Genomic DNA, 17,561 nt, shown 5'->3' with positions numbered 1-17,561 from the left:
TTTCAAGATCTTTTATACAAAAGAAAATTAAATGGCCAGTGAACATTTTTAGATGAGCTGAGAGCTGGTCCTTCACTTGGATTGTTCTTTCTGCTGAAAAGTCCAGTTCTGTCATGACAATGGTAGTGAGTGAGAGAAGTAGAATCCCAATCTGAATACATGCAGGGGAAGTGGGGAGAGGGGAGATGGGGCCATTGGTTGTGGGAAGGTTGCACTGGTGAAGGGAGGTGTTCTTTTTTATGACTGAAACCCAACTACAAACGTGCTTGTAATCATGGTGCTTAAATAAAGATGTTATTATTAAAGAAACAAACTAAAGGGCCTGGAGAGATAGCACAGCGGCGTTTGCCTTGCAAGCAGCCGATCCAGGACCAAAGGTGGTTGGTTCGAATCCCGGTGTCCCATATGGTATCCTGTGCCTGCCAGGAGCTATTTCTGAGCACACAGCCAGGAGTAACCCCTGAGCACCACCGGGTGTGACCCAAAAACCAAAAACCAAAAAAAAAAAAAAAAAAAAAAAAAAAGAAACAAACGAAAATGTTCAGATTAAAAATAATGTCCATTTGGGGCCGGAGAGATAGCATGGAGGTAAAGTGTTTGCCTTTCATGCGAAGGTCGGTGGTTTGAATCCTGACATCCCATATGGTACCCTATGCCTTCCAGGGGCAATTTCTGAGCGTAGAGCCAGGAAGAACCCCTGAGCGCTGCTGGTGTGACCCCAAAACAAAATAAAACAAAAGATAATGTCTATTTGTTGAGGAAGTTGTTTTCCTATTTATAATTGACTTCTCATAATAAGAAAATGTCAGTATATGGCTAAAAATATTAGTCTTAAAAATTTGTTTTAGAGACTGGAGCTACAGTGGGTCCCAATCAGCTGGGTTTACTGATAATTCCATAAGGTTACCAATTAAAATAAAACTTTCACAAAAAAAATTTGTTTTAAAAGTAATGATCGGATGTATATGTGTATGTGTGTGTGTTTGTGTGTGTGTGTGTGTGTGTGTGTGTGTGTGTGTGTGTGTGTGTGTGTGTGAGAGAGAGAGAGAGAGAGAGAGAGAGAGAGAGAGAGAGAGAGAGAGAGAGAGAATGAGAGGTAGAGAGAAAGAGAGATAGACCAAGATAGAGAGAGATAAAAGAGAGAGAATGAGCACAATCGTAAAGGTACTTGCCTTGCTTTTGGTGGATCCTGGTTTGATACCTGGCCCCACATACAGTCCCCAGTACTGTCACAATGAACCTTTGGCAGACACAGGAATATACTCTGAGCACTGCCAGCTGTGACTCCACACCCCTCCTCTTGAAAAAGGTAATGCTCAGATATTTTCTAAATATTAGACAATATAGTTAAGTAGGGAAAGGACAGTATAATTTACCTATACTTCTACCTTTCAGAGTTGTCTGCTATCAACATTTTGTTATAGTAGGGAATGAAACTATACATTCTATCTAATAATTTTCTTAATAACTTTAAAATAATATTTTTCAAAACATGAATACCCTTTCCTGTCATTTATGGAAATGGCATAATATTGCATAGTGTGCGTTTGGCAAAGTCTAATATGCTGGGTCTTATCTTTTCACAAATTAAGATATATTAATTTATTTGATATGTTTGATATATATATATGTAATCATATTCCTGGAATAACTGTAGGATTTGAATTATTGAATCAAATACTGTGGGCACTAATCTTTTTCTTTTTTGGGCCACACTGGCGGCCCTCAGGAGTTACTCCTGCCTCTGTACTCAGAAATCACTCCTGGGAGGCTCAGGGGACCATTAGGGATGCTGGGGATCAAACCCGGGTCTGTCCTGGGTCAGCAGCTTGCAAGGCAAAAACCCTATCGCTGGGTTATCACACACTGGCCCCAATAATCTTTTGTATAGAATAAGCGCGTGTGCATATGTTCATGTGTGTGTATGTATATGTGATTTGTTGGCTCTGGGGTTTGATCTTTGATGTGTGTATGTATATAGCTTTTGATGTATGTATGAAGCTGTATGTAGCTTGCTTGTCCTTTACCTTGAGTACATCCATAACCTGGATTACTGTAAAACATTATAATTAAACTATTTTATAGACTAATTACCAACTTCATATTTTATTTATTTATTTAATTTTAGACTTTATTAATTGTTTGACTGGTTTTTGGGCCACATCCAGTGGGCTCCAGGGTTATTCATGGCTCTGCACTCAGAAATCTCTCCTGGCAGGCTGGGGGACCACATGGGATGCCGGGAATTGAACCTCTCTGGTCAGCCACATTCAAGGCAAACGCTCTACCGCTGTGCTATCTCTCTGTCCCCACCAACTTTATATTTTGAATCTATTTTGTAATAATTATGTTCTTTGGTATAAATTTAAGAACCACATTTTATTAAAGCAAGTCAGTGATTACGTTCTAAAGTTATTTGATTTATCAAATACATTTTCTTTTATTTATCCTCCCTCCCTCCCCCCCCCCCCATCAAATATTTTTCTTTTTTTTTTTTATTTTTGGGTCACACCTGGCAGCACTCGGGTTACTCCTGGCTCTACGCTCAGAAATAGCTCCTGGCAGGCTCAGGGGATCATATGTGATGCTGGGATTTGAACCACTGTCCTTCTGCATGCAAGGCAAATGCCCTACCTCCATTCTATTTCTCCGGCCCCCTCAAATATTTTTTTCTAAGAGATTAAACCTTATAATATTATACAGACAACTTTAAAATATTTTTTTTTAAATCAGTGCCAGGGATTCAACCATATGCAAAACAGACTCACTACCTTAGCCACTGAGTCACTTTCCATCTGTCACAACTAGTGGCTCTTGACTAGGGTCATTCTGAATCTCTGGACCTTTATAAAATGCTTTTGCTTGGATTCTTTTTTTTTTTTTTGGGCCACACCTAGTGATGCTCAAGAGTTACTTCTGGCTATGCGCTCAGAAATTGCCCCTGGCTTGGGTGACCATTTGGGATTCCCAGAGATCGAACCACAGTCCATCCTAGGTTAGTGCATGCAAGGCAGATGTCCTATCGCTTCTGCCACATTGGATTCTTTTTTAGATTTTTCTGAATCAGAACCTTTGGAAATGGTAACCCAGTATCTTCATTATAAACGATCTTAATATCACTTATGCTGTGTCACTATTTCTTTTTTGTAACTTTATTATGAAATAAGAGTGTAGGAGGGTATTGACACAAGAAAAGGTCCTTATTAGAGGTACAAAATGACCACAGTAAGATAAATGATTTGGTATTGTGTAGAGAAGATGTTTAGTCTTGAGTTATCTGTGTTATTTTTGTGGTGTTTCATAGTATGATTTACAATAATGCTATGGTAAAATCACTGTTTTTTGCTTTCCCACATGTTTCACAGGTCTGCAAAAGATGATTTTACGTCTATTATTGGGAAATGTCAAGGTAAGAGAGAATTTCCACATTAAGGTGGATTGAGGAGTTCAAATCTATAGTGTTCTTAAAGTTTAGAGTATATATTAAGTCATGTTTATTAATAAGAATTATTTTGGCTGTTTATTAAGGTAATTAAGAGCATTTTAGGTTATTTATCATCACTTTAAATATTTTACTATAACAAGTATTTGGAAAGACTTGCTATTGGGCCTGTGTTTTTAAAAATACCTAATTATGGGTCTGAGGAAATAGCTGAAAAATAGCTGAAAATAGCTGAAAACGGGAGCACTTGCCTTGCATAAGGTGGTCTGGGAATTAAAATTCCCTGTACCACACCGTACCCCCAGAATACCTTTAAATATCTGTTGGGAAGTAGCACTTTAGCACTACCAGTGCCATTTGCTTCTCTTTGAGACCTTTTTGCTCCCTCTTTGGGTCAACCCTGATTCCATTGAGTTAGCCTAGAGCAGGTCACCTGAGGTAAGGAACCAATGAAGATACCCCAGGGCAGCACTTTGCCCTGTTCTTTTCTTCTCCTTATCCTCATCTGCCTCTTCCTGATTATCAAAGACCTTCAAGGCCTTCCTTCATAAGGTTGACAGGAATGCTTGGGGTCATGTTTTAAAATTATATGAACTAGTATATATAAAACTCTTAATAGCTGATAAGTAATTAGTACTTAAAGACATTAAGCAACTACTACTTTTATTGCTCTTATTTTGCATAAAGTCTTTCAGTGACTGTCGAACACTGTAATCACTTTCAGTGATTGTAGAATCCAGGACACAGTATTGTTCCTATCTCTCCTGACAGACCTTTTATCACTGCTACCATATGTCTTGTGCAAGCCAACTTATAGCTTACAAATTCTATAATCCAAAGTACACAAAGTTTTTTTTTTGCCTAGCAGCTCCCGTCTTCCTAATCCTACATACTTTACTTTTAGTATCCACTCGTTTGAGAAACATCTTTGGCCTTTTCCTGTCCATTTGTATATCTTCATGTTTCCCTTCTACTTGTTTGTACCTGTAACACTTCAGCCTAACTACTTTCCCTTTTAATTGCTGATTTGCTGCTCAGATTCCCAGTTAGGTTGTAAATTAGCACACTGATGCTGGCCTGTACCACCAATAGCTCATTTATATGTCACATGAGACAAACTATACCAGAAGTGGTATTGTTGCTATAATATCCTATTAAGGTTAAGCTCAGTGCTTTCCTACAAAGCAGAGACTGTTTATAAGGTTGCCAGATGATGAGATACACAGATTGCAGTATCAAAATCAGTGTGTTGTTTGAAGGTAGGGATCCTATATTAGCGTTTCTTTCTATTTAAAGTTCTAAGTGTCTAGAAAGACTCATAAGTATATTATTTTCGACACTATTAAGTGTGTGATGGCACCTGGAAGTTATTAGCCATGATTTTTTTTGAATGACGGTATGAACAAAGCATAGCTCTTTATTTTTTGTGAGGTAATTTTAGAAATTATTGAGTCTAAATGAAACAATATCTTTGTTTATTATACATAATTTGAATTTCTGGTAGTGGTCATGATATGCAAGATTTTTATTCCCAATGAATACAAATGTGTATACATGCCATGAATGGACAATGTCTGTAGAACAGGTGTCTTGTTTGCTGAGAGCATTTGAATTGCTGAAGTTGGGACTTAGCATTTTCCAAATTTATTTATTTATTTATTTATTTTTTGGATTTTTGGGCTACATCCAGTGATGCTCAGGGGTTACTCCTGGCTATGCATTCAGAATCTTGGCTTGAGGGATCATATGGGACACCGGGGGATTGAACCGAGGTCTGTCCTGGGTCAGCCATGTGTAAGGCAAATGCCCTACTGCTGTGCCATTGCTCCAGCCTCTAAATTTATTTTTTGTAAGTTTTTCATCAACATTTCTTAAAGTGGGGTAGATCTGTCTTAAGAATGTTGGATTGAGGAGCTGGAGCAGTGGCGCAAGCGGTAAGGTGTCTGCCTTACGTGCACTAGCCTAGGATGGACCTAGGTTCGATCCTCCAGCATCCCATATGGTCCTCCAAGCCAGGAGAGATTTCTGAGCTCGCATAGCCAGTAACCTCTGAGCGCCACCGGTGTTGCTGAAAAACCAAAAAAAAAAAAAAGAATGTTGGTTGAGAGAGATGGTATAGCAGGTAAGGCACTTGTCTTGCATGTGCTGAACCATATTGATCCATCACACCCCATATGGTCTTTGAAATCTGCAAGAATGATTTCTGAGCACAAAGCGTGCAGTATGTCCCTAAGCACAGTTGGGTGCCCCCGAAACCAGAAAACAAAAAAGAATAATATCTGAGGATTAAGAAGTTTTCCAAAGTACTTGGGGCTATTCAGTTGTCTTTTCTGAGGACTGCCCATTGGTTGGGTGAGAGCTTGGAGAACTTGTGGGCATCTGAGGAGTATGTTCAGGATGTTGGAGTGGTTCAGATGTGTCAGATTCTCTTGAGCATTAGAAATCTGCAATCAGTAATATGTAAACTCAGTGATCTGCAAGTTCATGTGAAAATAAGGTTAACCTTTCTATAGATCATACAAGTTATAATATTTGTTAGTGTTTTTAGCATATATGCTTAATGTAGCAGCATGGATGAGATAATAATGCTTTCAGAACTAATGTTTTATTTTGTTGGCTTCTGAATGTGTGAATTTATGACCTTAATGCTACATTAATGGTCTCTTTCCATTTCATATAAAGTGTGGTAATGATCATTTGATTATTATCTGACTCATTTTTATGGGAATAACTTTTATGCCAAATGATATTTCATTTGTATGCCTGGAGAAAAGGAGCCAGATTGTTGTTAATGAATTTTAAAAATTACATCTTGCAGAATCTGCAGACTAAAGTAAGAGCTATTTGGTTTTACTTCCATATTTCTCAATTATTTTATTTTATTTCTGGGTTTTGAGCTACATCTGGTGGTACTGAAGTCTAGCTAACTCCTGGCTCTGCATTCAAAGATCACTTCTGACTGTGTCCAGGGGCCTATAAATGATGGTGCTGGGACCATGTACAAGGAAAATGCCATACCTGCTGTACTATCTCTTGCACCCAATTATTTTAAAGACTAAAATATATGGCAATTGAGGATTTTTTGAGGGGCCATACCTGATGATGCTCAAGGGTTACTTCTGGCTCTACACTCAGGAATTGTTTCTGGCATGCTCAGAGGACCATGTGGAATGCAAGGAGCTGAATTTGGGTCAGCCACATATAAGGCAAGCTCCATACCCATTGTATTATCACCCTTTTGGCCACTTGAGAATGGTTTAAGTATGAATTGCTGCTTGTTTTAGCTGTTTGCCAGATCATACATAGTAATTCAGTTATACCCTTCTAAATTAGTGACCTCAAGTTATCACATGTTAGTCAGGAATTTTTTTCTTATTTTTGAATTTGAGATACCATAATCAGAACTTTCTAATTTTTTTAATTGTTTTTGGCCCACACCTGATGATGCTCAAGGATTATTCCTGGCTTTGTGCTCTGGAATTACTCCTGGTTGGATTCAGGACACCATATGTGATGCTAGGGATCAAATCTAGGTTGTCTGCATGAAAGGCAAGCACCTTAATTTCTGTCCTCTTCTCTCTCCTGTTACTTTCTAACATTTAAACACTGAGCTTCTCTGCATATATTTTCAGATTTACTAATATTTTCTTGCCAAGTGATTAAAAGGCTAAAGAATGGGACTGGAGAGATAGTACTGGGGTTAAGGTGTCTGCTTTGTCTGGCTGACCTTGATCCTCCAAGTGTAGGTGAGTGTAGCCCTGCAGGCTGAAAATCACTGGGATAGGCCACTAGTTCCCCTATTTCTTGGGAGCTCCATTTCCATCACATAATTGAAAGTCAAGAAATGGCTGTTAGACATTGCCCTTTTTGTTAATGGAGAAGTTGTACTTGGTGATGTACAGGTCACACCAGTTCTTTTCTGGGAGCACTGAGAATTGAATTCCTTGTTCCTTGTTATTTTTTTTCCCCATTCCCACTTCTAACTGGGATAAATGAGTTTTGGATTGAAGTAGACCCCTCCACTCCCCCAGCAAGTGTTCTCTTGGCACAAATGCCTGTGTGCATCACTAGAGCACTGCTGATAATGTTACCAATTAAATGGCTACTGCAACTGACCTCTGGGAATTTAGAATTCAATTCAAAAGACTGACAGGAAAACAGATATGTAATTATTATTTGGGAAATTATTCAGTATATAGATGTGCAATTATTATTTGGGAAAAAGACATGAAGGGGAGAAGTGACCGGGACAGGGAGGGGCTGGGCTAATTAGGCAGGTTGGAGAATGCCTAGGGAAGTGATTCTTCAGTTGAGACCTGAAGGAGGAGAAGCAGCTGGGGAATAGTTCAGGAGAGTACTCCAGGCAGAGAAAACAGTATTGACTACAGCTCTGAGGCTGAGCTTGGTGACTGGGCGGGTTTTAGAGGCTGCAGCTGCTGCCAGATGTGAGCAGATCTCAAGTTTCATCATGACTGTGGCAGTTGTCAAATTGCTAGTTAAGTTTCCCATCAGCCTTTCTAAATACTTTTCGAAAATTCCATTGACTTGTGCTTCATAAAAAATCTGCACTGTTCATTCCTCTTTATAACCACATTGGCAGCAAGAAAAACCTGGTGGTAAAGTCTTTATTTTCACATTGTTATGTGAAGTCTTATCTTGTAATGAAAATATATCTTTATCTGGGTCAAAACACATGCTGAGTTTTCTGGAGCTACTGCTTGTAACTAGGGGTAATAGGGAAAACAAATCCCCTTCAGATGGAACTTATTTCAGACAGATACTGAATGTACAGCATAAATCTGTTTAATCTATCAAAATGAACTAGAGGAAAAAATCTGTTAAATCTGTTATCACAGGTACAACAGTAATAAATGAAAAAATGTTGCTTTTTTTAAGCATGTGAATATTTTTCAGGGCATTTAGTTATCTTCTTGCTGCTGTTATGTAGCATCTGGATAAATGGATCTTTTATTCTGGTGTTACTTATCGTTTTGTGCCTATCTGTACTTCTAAATACATTTTTAAAAGCTATCTGAAAACAGAGAACTGACCTTTATTTTCACTTTATTCCCATTAAAAATTGTTATTTCAGAATATATGTGATATATTACTAGGTTTTAATACAAAGACTCCAATAGATTTTTCTAGGTTAAAGGCACCTTTGGTAGGGACACTCCTATGGCTTACTTCTGTTTCACAGATCACTCTTGGCAAGCTCAGGTGATCATATTGGGGTGCTGGGGATTAAACAAGTTTCAATTACGTGCAAATCAAGTTGCTTTACCTGTTGTACTATCTCTCTGGCCCCAGATCCTATTTTAAAGAACATTTATTTGGGGCATGGTGATTTACAACATTGTTTAACGTAGGGTTTCATGCATACAATGTTGCAAGATCACAAACTTCATAGGTATACCCCAATTCAAGCTAGCCCTGTGACAGAATCCCTCCAATTGCTTGGAATCCCTCCAGTCAATGGAAGATTGAAGCAAACTGTCAACAACATCATAACACCTCACACCAGTTAGCATTTCACAGCCCCAGTTTCTTCTCATAGCCTTTCTTTTTATTGTGCTAAAAATAATTCAGTCAGCAAAACAATACAGGTACTGACTTATAACAATGTTGATTTAAATTTTTTTTTTTTTTATTTCTGGGCCACACCCGGCGGTGCTCAGGAGTTACACCTGGCTATCTGCTCAGAAATAGCTCCTGGCAGGCACGAGGGACCATATGGGATGCTGGGATTCAAACCAACCACCTTAGGTTCTGGGTTGACTGCTGCAAGGCAAACACCGCTGTGCTATCTCTCCGGCCCCTGATTTAAATATTTTATTTTTTATTAAATTACCGTGAGATCCAGATTAAAAAGTTGTTGATAGTTGGACTTTCATCATGCAATGTTCTAATACTCATCCCTTTGCTAGTGTTCACTTTCTGCCGATTTCTCCAGTTTCCTTCTTGTTCCTCTCCTCTGCCCTACCTCCTCAGCCTGCCTCTGTGGCAGACATTTTTTCTTCTCTTCCTCTCTTCCTCTCTCACCCTCCTAACCCTTTTTTCCTTTTAGGCATTGTGAATTATAGTACTGTTACTGATAGGGTATCATGCATATCATTATCTCCTTTCAGCACTCAGTTCTTGTTCAGAGTGATCATTCCAACTATCATTGTCATATAGTAGTTCCTTTCTGTGCCCTGACTGCACTCCCTCTCCCACCGTTTCTAGCAATGTTGATTTAAAAAATTCTACACTAGTAATATATGTGTGCATCTGTTTCTTTCCCTTTCCACATACACATACACCTAAATCTTAAATATTGGTATATTGGTATATAATACAACTTTGAAGTCTTGGTATTTTTATCTGCTGTATTTAAGATATGTTGGTTCCCCACCCATTTTTATTTTTGTTTTTGGAGAAGATGAACCAAGGGCTGGGATTGTAGCTCACTGGTAGGGCACATGACTGTGTCCACTAGGCCCTGAGCCTAGGCTCTAGCATCCTCCCCCAAATCTGAACATATCAACAGAAAAGGAAAATTGAAACACAGAATGGAAATTATTTTTGGCATTTCTCTATGCTTTAGGCTTCAAATTTAAAGTATTTCTCAGGTGTATTATTCCTGTGCCTTTCCTTCAGTCTAAGGCATCCTTGCTATTTGCTGGCCCACTGGCATCAGTAGGTTTTGATTTGCTTCCAGAGTAAATGGGGGCAGAGTTTTTAAAATGGCTTATCTCTCCTACTCTTCAGTTCTGGCAGGTGTCTGAGGAACTGCGAAGTCAGCACTTGTTCCCGTTATCCTGTGGGCTCTAACTGTCAGCCTCTAACTGGGCTGCAGCAGAATGGTGGGGAAGCAAGTGAAACTCTTGCATCTGGTGCAACATTTTAGAAACTAAAAAAAAAAAAAATCCCTAATCCCCTGCCCTCCATAATCAAGATAATATTTAATATTTAATACCATATTTCAGAATATCCTCCACTTTTCTTCCTTCTTGTTGCAAAGTCTGGGATTTCACAGTTGGTTGGTTGCAGCGTGTGCAGTGTTGCTCGGGTGCTGGGGCATTGCACAATTGGCTGGGTGTTGGGTGTCATATGCTTGGTTAAGTGCTGGGGTAACGTCACACACTTGGCTGGGTGCTGAAATATATACACTTGGTTGGGGTGCTCTGGAGGCATCCCAGTGTCAGTGCTGCTGCTGGGATTGCACTAACAATGTGGTGGGGATGCCAGGAAGTCAATGTGTGGCTGCTGGTTGGCAAAACAGGTACTGTCCTACTGAGCCACATCCTTGGACCCCAAAATATTTTTTTAAAAATTGAAATATAATTCACAGGCAGAATTAGTTTCTTATGTCCAACTAATGATTCTTTTATGGATGATACAATTGCAAAATGATGAAGGTTATATTTTTGTAACCATAAATACTTGCTGAATTAACTTTGTTCTTGTGATAGTTCTTGTATATATTCAGTATTGTGATAGGTCTTTTAAATATGTAATACAGTTGCAGTACAGTTTATTCTACTGTATATTATATCTCAGGTAGTTATTTTATAACTAAAATTTATGCATATAACAACACTATTTTATTTTATTTTATTTTTTTTTGATTTTTGGGCCACACCCGGTGACATTCAAGGGTTACTCCTGGCTATGTGCTCAGCAATCGCTCCTGGCTTGGAGGACCATACGGGACATTGGGGATCAAACTACGGTCCATCCAAGGCTAGCTCGGGCAAGGCAGATGCCTTACTGCTTGCACCACTGCTCGCACCACTGCTCCAGCCCCTATTTCACTTCTTATCCTCCCTCCCCTCTGCATAGAGATAATGCAACATAGTTGAATTTTACTTTTTAGTTAATTTTTTATGATGTATTATTGCTTAGAAGATTAGAACTATTTATATATATATAGTTTTCGGGGCACATGTCACCACACCACATGCAGTACCTAGTTTCCACTATTCTCCCACTGATCCATTGAACTCCTCCACTCTCTCAGCTTACTCTGACCTGACCTGACCTTCCCTCCTGCTTTATCTTGGTAAACTCATTTCTGTGGTCTGTTTTTGTTGCTTCATTTCAAAACAAATCCCTTGTTTTGCTTCTTGATATTTTGTGCATGAATTGGGATCACCTGGCATTTTTCCTTTTTCTTGTGCTTTAAGTTGCTGAGTATAATCCTTCCAATTCCATTCATGTTGTAGAAAAATTCAGAATTTTATTTTATTTTATTTTATTTTTTGGCTTTTGGCCACATCCAGCAGCTCTCAGGTGTTACTCTTGGCTCTGTGCTTAGAAATCGCTCCTGGCAGGCTTGGGGGACCATATGGGATGCCAGGAATCTGAACTGGGTCTGTCCCGGGTAGACCATATGCAAGGCAAACGCTCTACCTCTGTTTTATTGCTCTGGTTCCAGAATATCATATTTTCTAATGAATGCTTAGTTTTGTTGCAGTCCTGGTGTTAACTGACCTTATCATGCAGATTTAAACAGACTTACTTTCTTTTCATTTTAGTTCCCAAAGACCCAAAGCCCCAGTGGAGACGAGTAGCATGGAGTTATGATTGTACCCTGCTGGCCTATGCTGAAAGCACAGGAACTGTGAGGGTATTTGATCTTATGGGAAGTGAACTCTTCATTATTACCCCGGTATGGAAGTACTTTTAACTGATGAAATTTTTTCATAAATGAATATGAAGGGGGAAATATAAATTAGATCAATAAGTTTTGATGATCAGGTAACAAGATAACTCAGAATCTAGTTTGTGATCAACACACAGAATATTTACTTGTATTTGTAACACAAATTGATATTTTATAATTTGTTATTATTAAAACATGGTAGTAAATATTAACTATAAGTTCACAAAGCTGGTATAATGTTTTGGTGAGGGATGGAAGTCACTACAGTAAGGATAGCTTTGACAGACAAAAATTGGCAAGGAGAGAAGGCTGGAGTGATAGGACAGTGGATAAGGCACTTACTTAACTTGTCTGTATTTGCCCTACCTTGGTTTGATATTCTATGGTCCCCTTAGAACACCAGATGTAATTCTGAGCACAGAACCAGGAGTAAGTCCTGAGCATCACCAGGTGTGGGTAAAAAATCTCTCACCCTCAAACTAATTCTCCACATGGTTGGAAAAAACATTAAATCATAGGAATAACTGGTATTTGATATTTTACATTTTTATGAATGACATAATATGTCCGCATATGTATTTCTTCATTGCTATTTTCAACAACCATTTGATTAGTGTAGCTTATATTCACCTCATTTTACAGGTTAGAGAGATAATTGAAAGTAAAATCTTTCACATGACTTTTTCCAAATTCATTTTTTAAATTTTTAAATTTTTATTTATGTTCTCTGTCCTCATATGAACATGAGACAGGGCACTTAGAACAGTAATTCCAATTCTTGTTGATCTGAACATGAAACACCTGGGAAGCAATATAAAAAAAAAGAGCCCAAATTACTGGATCTCTCAGACTCAGAAAAAAGTTTGACTTGATTGGACGGACACTGGGCATTAAAAGTGTTTGCAAAATTTTCAGAGGATTCTAATAATCTAGGTTTGAGAACTGATGTAGAAAAAGATTTTTGTTTAGAAGTATGGAATGTAAAATTTGAAAAAGTCAATGGGTTCATATTATAGAAGCCATGGGGAACCAAACTAAAAAGTTTTGGGGGAAATTCTTTGTTTATGCTTTGTTTATTTTTTTGGCCATGCCCATTGGTTGTTGGTGCATATTCCTAGCATTCAGAGATCACTCCTGGGAGAGCTCAGGGAATCATTTGGGGTGCTGAATATCAAAACAGAGTTGGGCTCTTGCCACCAAGTACCCTACCCACCATACTCTCTCCAACCCCTCATTTTGTTTTTAAAAAAATTTTTTTTACTATAGTTTAGGCACAGGGTACAATAGTGTTATATTTTATGGTATTTATATTCAAAGCTAGTACAACCCACCAGCATCCGAGTGCTCAGGACCTCTACTGCTGCTCTTATGTCTCTTCTGATATGATCTTCATTCCCTCTCCTCTTCACTGTTGGTCAAATTTATAATCCAAGGTGCAGGGTTTGTCATTATTTGATACTTTCTATTCCTTTGTTTTGTTAAGACTGTTTAAAAGCATCAATTATTGCCAATAGTGGAATACAATCAACATCAGAAAACTTATATTTGAATGCTAAACCTTAGAATTTTGACACTGTATGTTGTGAGCACTTCTTTACTTTTTTTTTTTTTTTCAATAGAAGCACGGTATGAATATAAATTCACTTGTCAAGGTGAAAATGTCATCTAAAGAGGATGAATGAGATTGTGGTTGTAGCCCGTGATTGGGACTACTAATCTAGTTTTGGGTGCCTATTCTTAGACCCTTTGACTTGTATGATTCTTCAGTGTGCTTGTTAATGCTGGAATTTTATAATTGAGGTTGACCTTGTCAGACCAATGTCTTGCTGTCCTCCAATTATATGTTTGATTTAAGTGTCAATTTCTACATAGTCTTTCTTGGTCACTTAATTTACCCTCCTCTTCCACAGGCATCTAGTTTACCAGGTGACCTGAGTTATGCCATTGCTGGTTTGATATTTTTAGAATACAAAGCAAGTGCACAATGGTCTGCTGAACTCTTGGTCATCAATTATCGAGGAGAACTTAGAAGTTACCTTGTAAGGTAAAAAAATATATTTTATTGAGGAAGTTCTAATTGAAATAATGTTTATTCCTCCAGGATCAGACTGTTACTTTTTTTTCAGTAGTTTATTATGAATAGTTGTAAGTATAATAGAAAGGCTAAAAACTGTATAGTGAACATTCATATACTACCACTTATCTGAGAGTAGCATGTTATTATACTTGTAACAACTGTTTCTGGTATCTATCACTTGTAATACCTATCTCTCTGGTCATTAATTTTTTAAAAGATATTTCCAACAGTATATTATACTGAATTCTCTGAACTATTCTAGCAAATTAATCAAATTAATTGAAGTTCATTTAATTTTCTTAATTTTTTATTTTGAGAAAAATTTGCATATAATAGATTTTTTTATTCATATCTTTATTTAAACTCTTTGATTACAAATATGATTGTAGTTGGGTTTCAGTCATGCAAAGAACAAGCCCCTTCACCAGTGCAACATTCCCATCACCAATATCCCAAATCTCCCTCCTCCCCACTTCACCCCCACCTGTACTCGAGACAGGTTTTCTACTTCTCTCATTCATTCACACTGTTATGGTAGTTCTCAGTATAGTTATAATAGATTTTAACTAGACCTGGCTGTGACTTCTTTTTTTTTTTTTTTTGGTTTTTGGGCCACACCCGTTTGACGCTCAGGGGTTACTCCTGGCTATGTGCTCAGAAATCGCCCCTGGCTTGGGGGGACCATATGGGACGCCGGGGGATCGAACCGCGGTCCTTCCTTGGCTAGCGCTTGCAAGGCAGACACCTTACCTCCAGCGCCACCTACCCGGTCCCTGGCTGTGACTTCTGGCAGTGTAAACCTCTGCCAAGATCCAGAGCCATTCGCATTATTTTAAACAGTTCCCTCCTGTTTGTTCCCAGTAAACTGTGTATACTCATTCAAGGAACAGCTACTATAATTTTTTCATAATAGATTAGTTTGCCTGTTTTAGTTCTGCAATTTATTATAGTCATATAGTTTGCACTCTTGTCTGAATCTTTCAATCAACATAATTTGAGATTCATCTAAATTTTATGTGTATTAATAATTTATTCCTTTTTATAGATAATATTTTCACTGTAAGAAATATATTTCATGTTTATTAATTCAGTTTGCTGTCACAAAGTACAATAAATTAGGTAACTTTTTAATGACAGAAATTAATTTCTCAAAATTTTGAAGGCTGGAAGTCTGAGATAATGGTAAAAACATGATGTGATCAGTTGATGGCCCTATTCTGGATTGCAGATTGCTCATTTTTTCCTTTTGTTTCCTCCTTTTTTTTTTTTTTTTTTTTTTGGTTTTTGGGCCACACCTGGCAGTGCTCAGGGGTTACTCCTGGCTGTCTGCTCAGAAATAGCTCCTGGCAGGCCCGGGGGACCATATGGGACACCGGGATTCGAACCAACCACCTTAGGTTCTGGATCGGCTGCTTGCAAGGCAAACACTGCTGTGCTATCTCTCCGGGCCCTTGTTTCCTCATTTTGGGGGAAGAGCCTCTGACCTATTATAAGGCAACTTATCCCATTTCAAAGGCATCATTCTCATAAGCTAATTACCTCTTTCATAGAATTCCTGGACCCAGTTCTGTTGTGAAGCCTCTCTATAAGAATTCTCTCACAGCAGCAGAGTGTCCCAAAATTAAACTCAATTCTACCCCTATGTGCATAGAGATAGTATCATATTTTATAGATTCGGGATTTTGTTTCCTAAGATCCCCTTTTATTTCAGACACCACTTTCAAGCCTAGATTATTACTGTTACCTCTATTTCTGACCAGCTAGCTACAACAACCTTGTTTTAAAACGTAAGGGTTTTTAAAAATAGTTCTGTGTCCAGGTTGTTGTCTGTACTCACAACTAGTTATAGATAAGAGGTGCCCAGACTCTCTCCCCAGGTTTGATTAATTTGCTAGAATAGTACAGAGAATTCAGGAAATTATGCATTTATGCACTGGATACTGTTCATGCTAAGTCTAAGAGATGCATAGGGAAAGAATGCAGTTCACAGAGCTTTAACAGAGCTTTTCACATATTTGCTGCCTGGTGCCTCCGTGAGCCCTTTCTGTTGGGAATATAGGCAGCTTCATTATGGGCAGGACTGATGAACTAATTCACAATTTACAGTTGACATCAACCTCTATTCCTCCTCTTTCCTCCCCAGAAATCATGGGGCTGGATGCAACCAGCATCAGGTATTTCCCAAAAGATATCATCATTACATAATAGGCAACACTAAATGCTCTTAACACTTAAAAAATTTCAGAAACAGTGTATAAAAACAAAATAAGTATGGGAAATTATTTTGGTCACCTGAGTGATCAATTATATATTTATCTTTTATTTTTTGGCCACACCTGATGGTGATCAGGGCCTATTGGAGAATTGCTGGGGATTGAACCTGGGTTGGGTGCATGCAAGGCAAGTGTCTCACTCACTGTACTGTTTCTCCACTCTTTTGCAGTTTTTCTGATTGACAATATTTCTTTTTTTGTTTGTTTTTTTTTTGGCTACGCCCATTTGATGCTCAAGGGTTACTCCTGGCTAAGTGCTCAGAAGTTGCCCCTGGCTTGGGGGGACCATATGGGACGCCAGGGGATGGAACCACCATCCTTCCTTGGCTAGCGCTTGCAAGGTAGATACCTTACCTCTAGCACCACCTCACCGGCCCCTAATTAACAATATTTCTGTTTTTTTTTTTGTTTTTGTTTTTTTGAATCTACAATATTTCTTTCTCTTTTTTTATTTTTTTAGTTTTTGGGTCACACCCAGCAGCGCTCAGGGGTTACTCCTGGCTCTATGCTCAGAAATCGCTCCTGGCAGGCTCAGTGGACCATATGGGATGCTGGGATTCAAACTATCATCCTTCTGTAAACACCCTACATCCATGCTATCTCTCCAGTCCAACAATATTTCTCTTAAAATCCATACCAGATACCACTAGGTAGCATTAAGGTTTTAACTTAAGATTTTGAGGGGATACTGTCCTTCAGACTATGGGTGGAGCCCATAAACATTCATTGTACTATACTCATGATTTTTTTCTTTTATTTATCGATGAACTTTTTATCTAATTTTTTATTGGAGAACCTTTAAGTTTCCAGTTTTGGGCAACTGTAAATTAAAACAACTTGACTGTTCTTGTGCAAATCTTTTGTACATTTTATTTCTCTAGGCTCAGTATCTTTAAGCAGAATTGTTGTTATAGAGTGGATATATTTATATATAAATGTATTGTGTATTTATATATAATATATAAAATACATGTTATATTTATATAATGTTACATTATAAATATTATATCATAAATATAATATAAGTTTTATATTTCTAAGAGATTGCCAAACTTTTATCCAAAGTGACTCTGTCATTTATTTTTTTCAATTAATAGTGTGTCTGGATTCTGGTTGTTTTAC

General features: G+C 38.1%; 1 protein-coding gene across 1 annotated transcript in view; it reads left to right on the top strand.

Annotated features, from left to right (window-relative positions):
• The window catches only part of NBAS (NBAS subunit of NRZ tethering complex), a 384,560-nt gene that overhangs the window by 17,883 nt on the left and 349,116 nt on the right, over positions 1-17,561 (top strand). The window contains exons 6-8 of the mRNA XM_049784877.1: positions 3,366-3,409; positions 11,962-12,095; positions 14,000-14,133. Of these exons, the coding sequence (XP_049640834.1) occupies positions 3,366-3,409; positions 11,962-12,095; positions 14,000-14,133 (312 nt within the window). The remainder of the gene's footprint in view (positions 1-3,365; positions 3,410-11,961; positions 12,096-13,999; positions 14,134-17,561) is intronic.

The sequence above is a fragment of the Suncus etruscus genome, chromosome 12, assembly GCF_024139225.1.
Source record: "Suncus etruscus isolate mSunEtr1 chromosome 12, mSunEtr1.pri.cur, whole genome shotgun sequence".
Taxonomy (NCBI): domain Eukaryota; kingdom Metazoa; phylum Chordata; class Mammalia; order Eulipotyphla; family Soricidae; genus Suncus; species Suncus etruscus.
The sequence above is the reverse complement of the archived record's forward strand: the minus strand, read 5'-3'. Positions and strand labels throughout refer to the sequence as shown.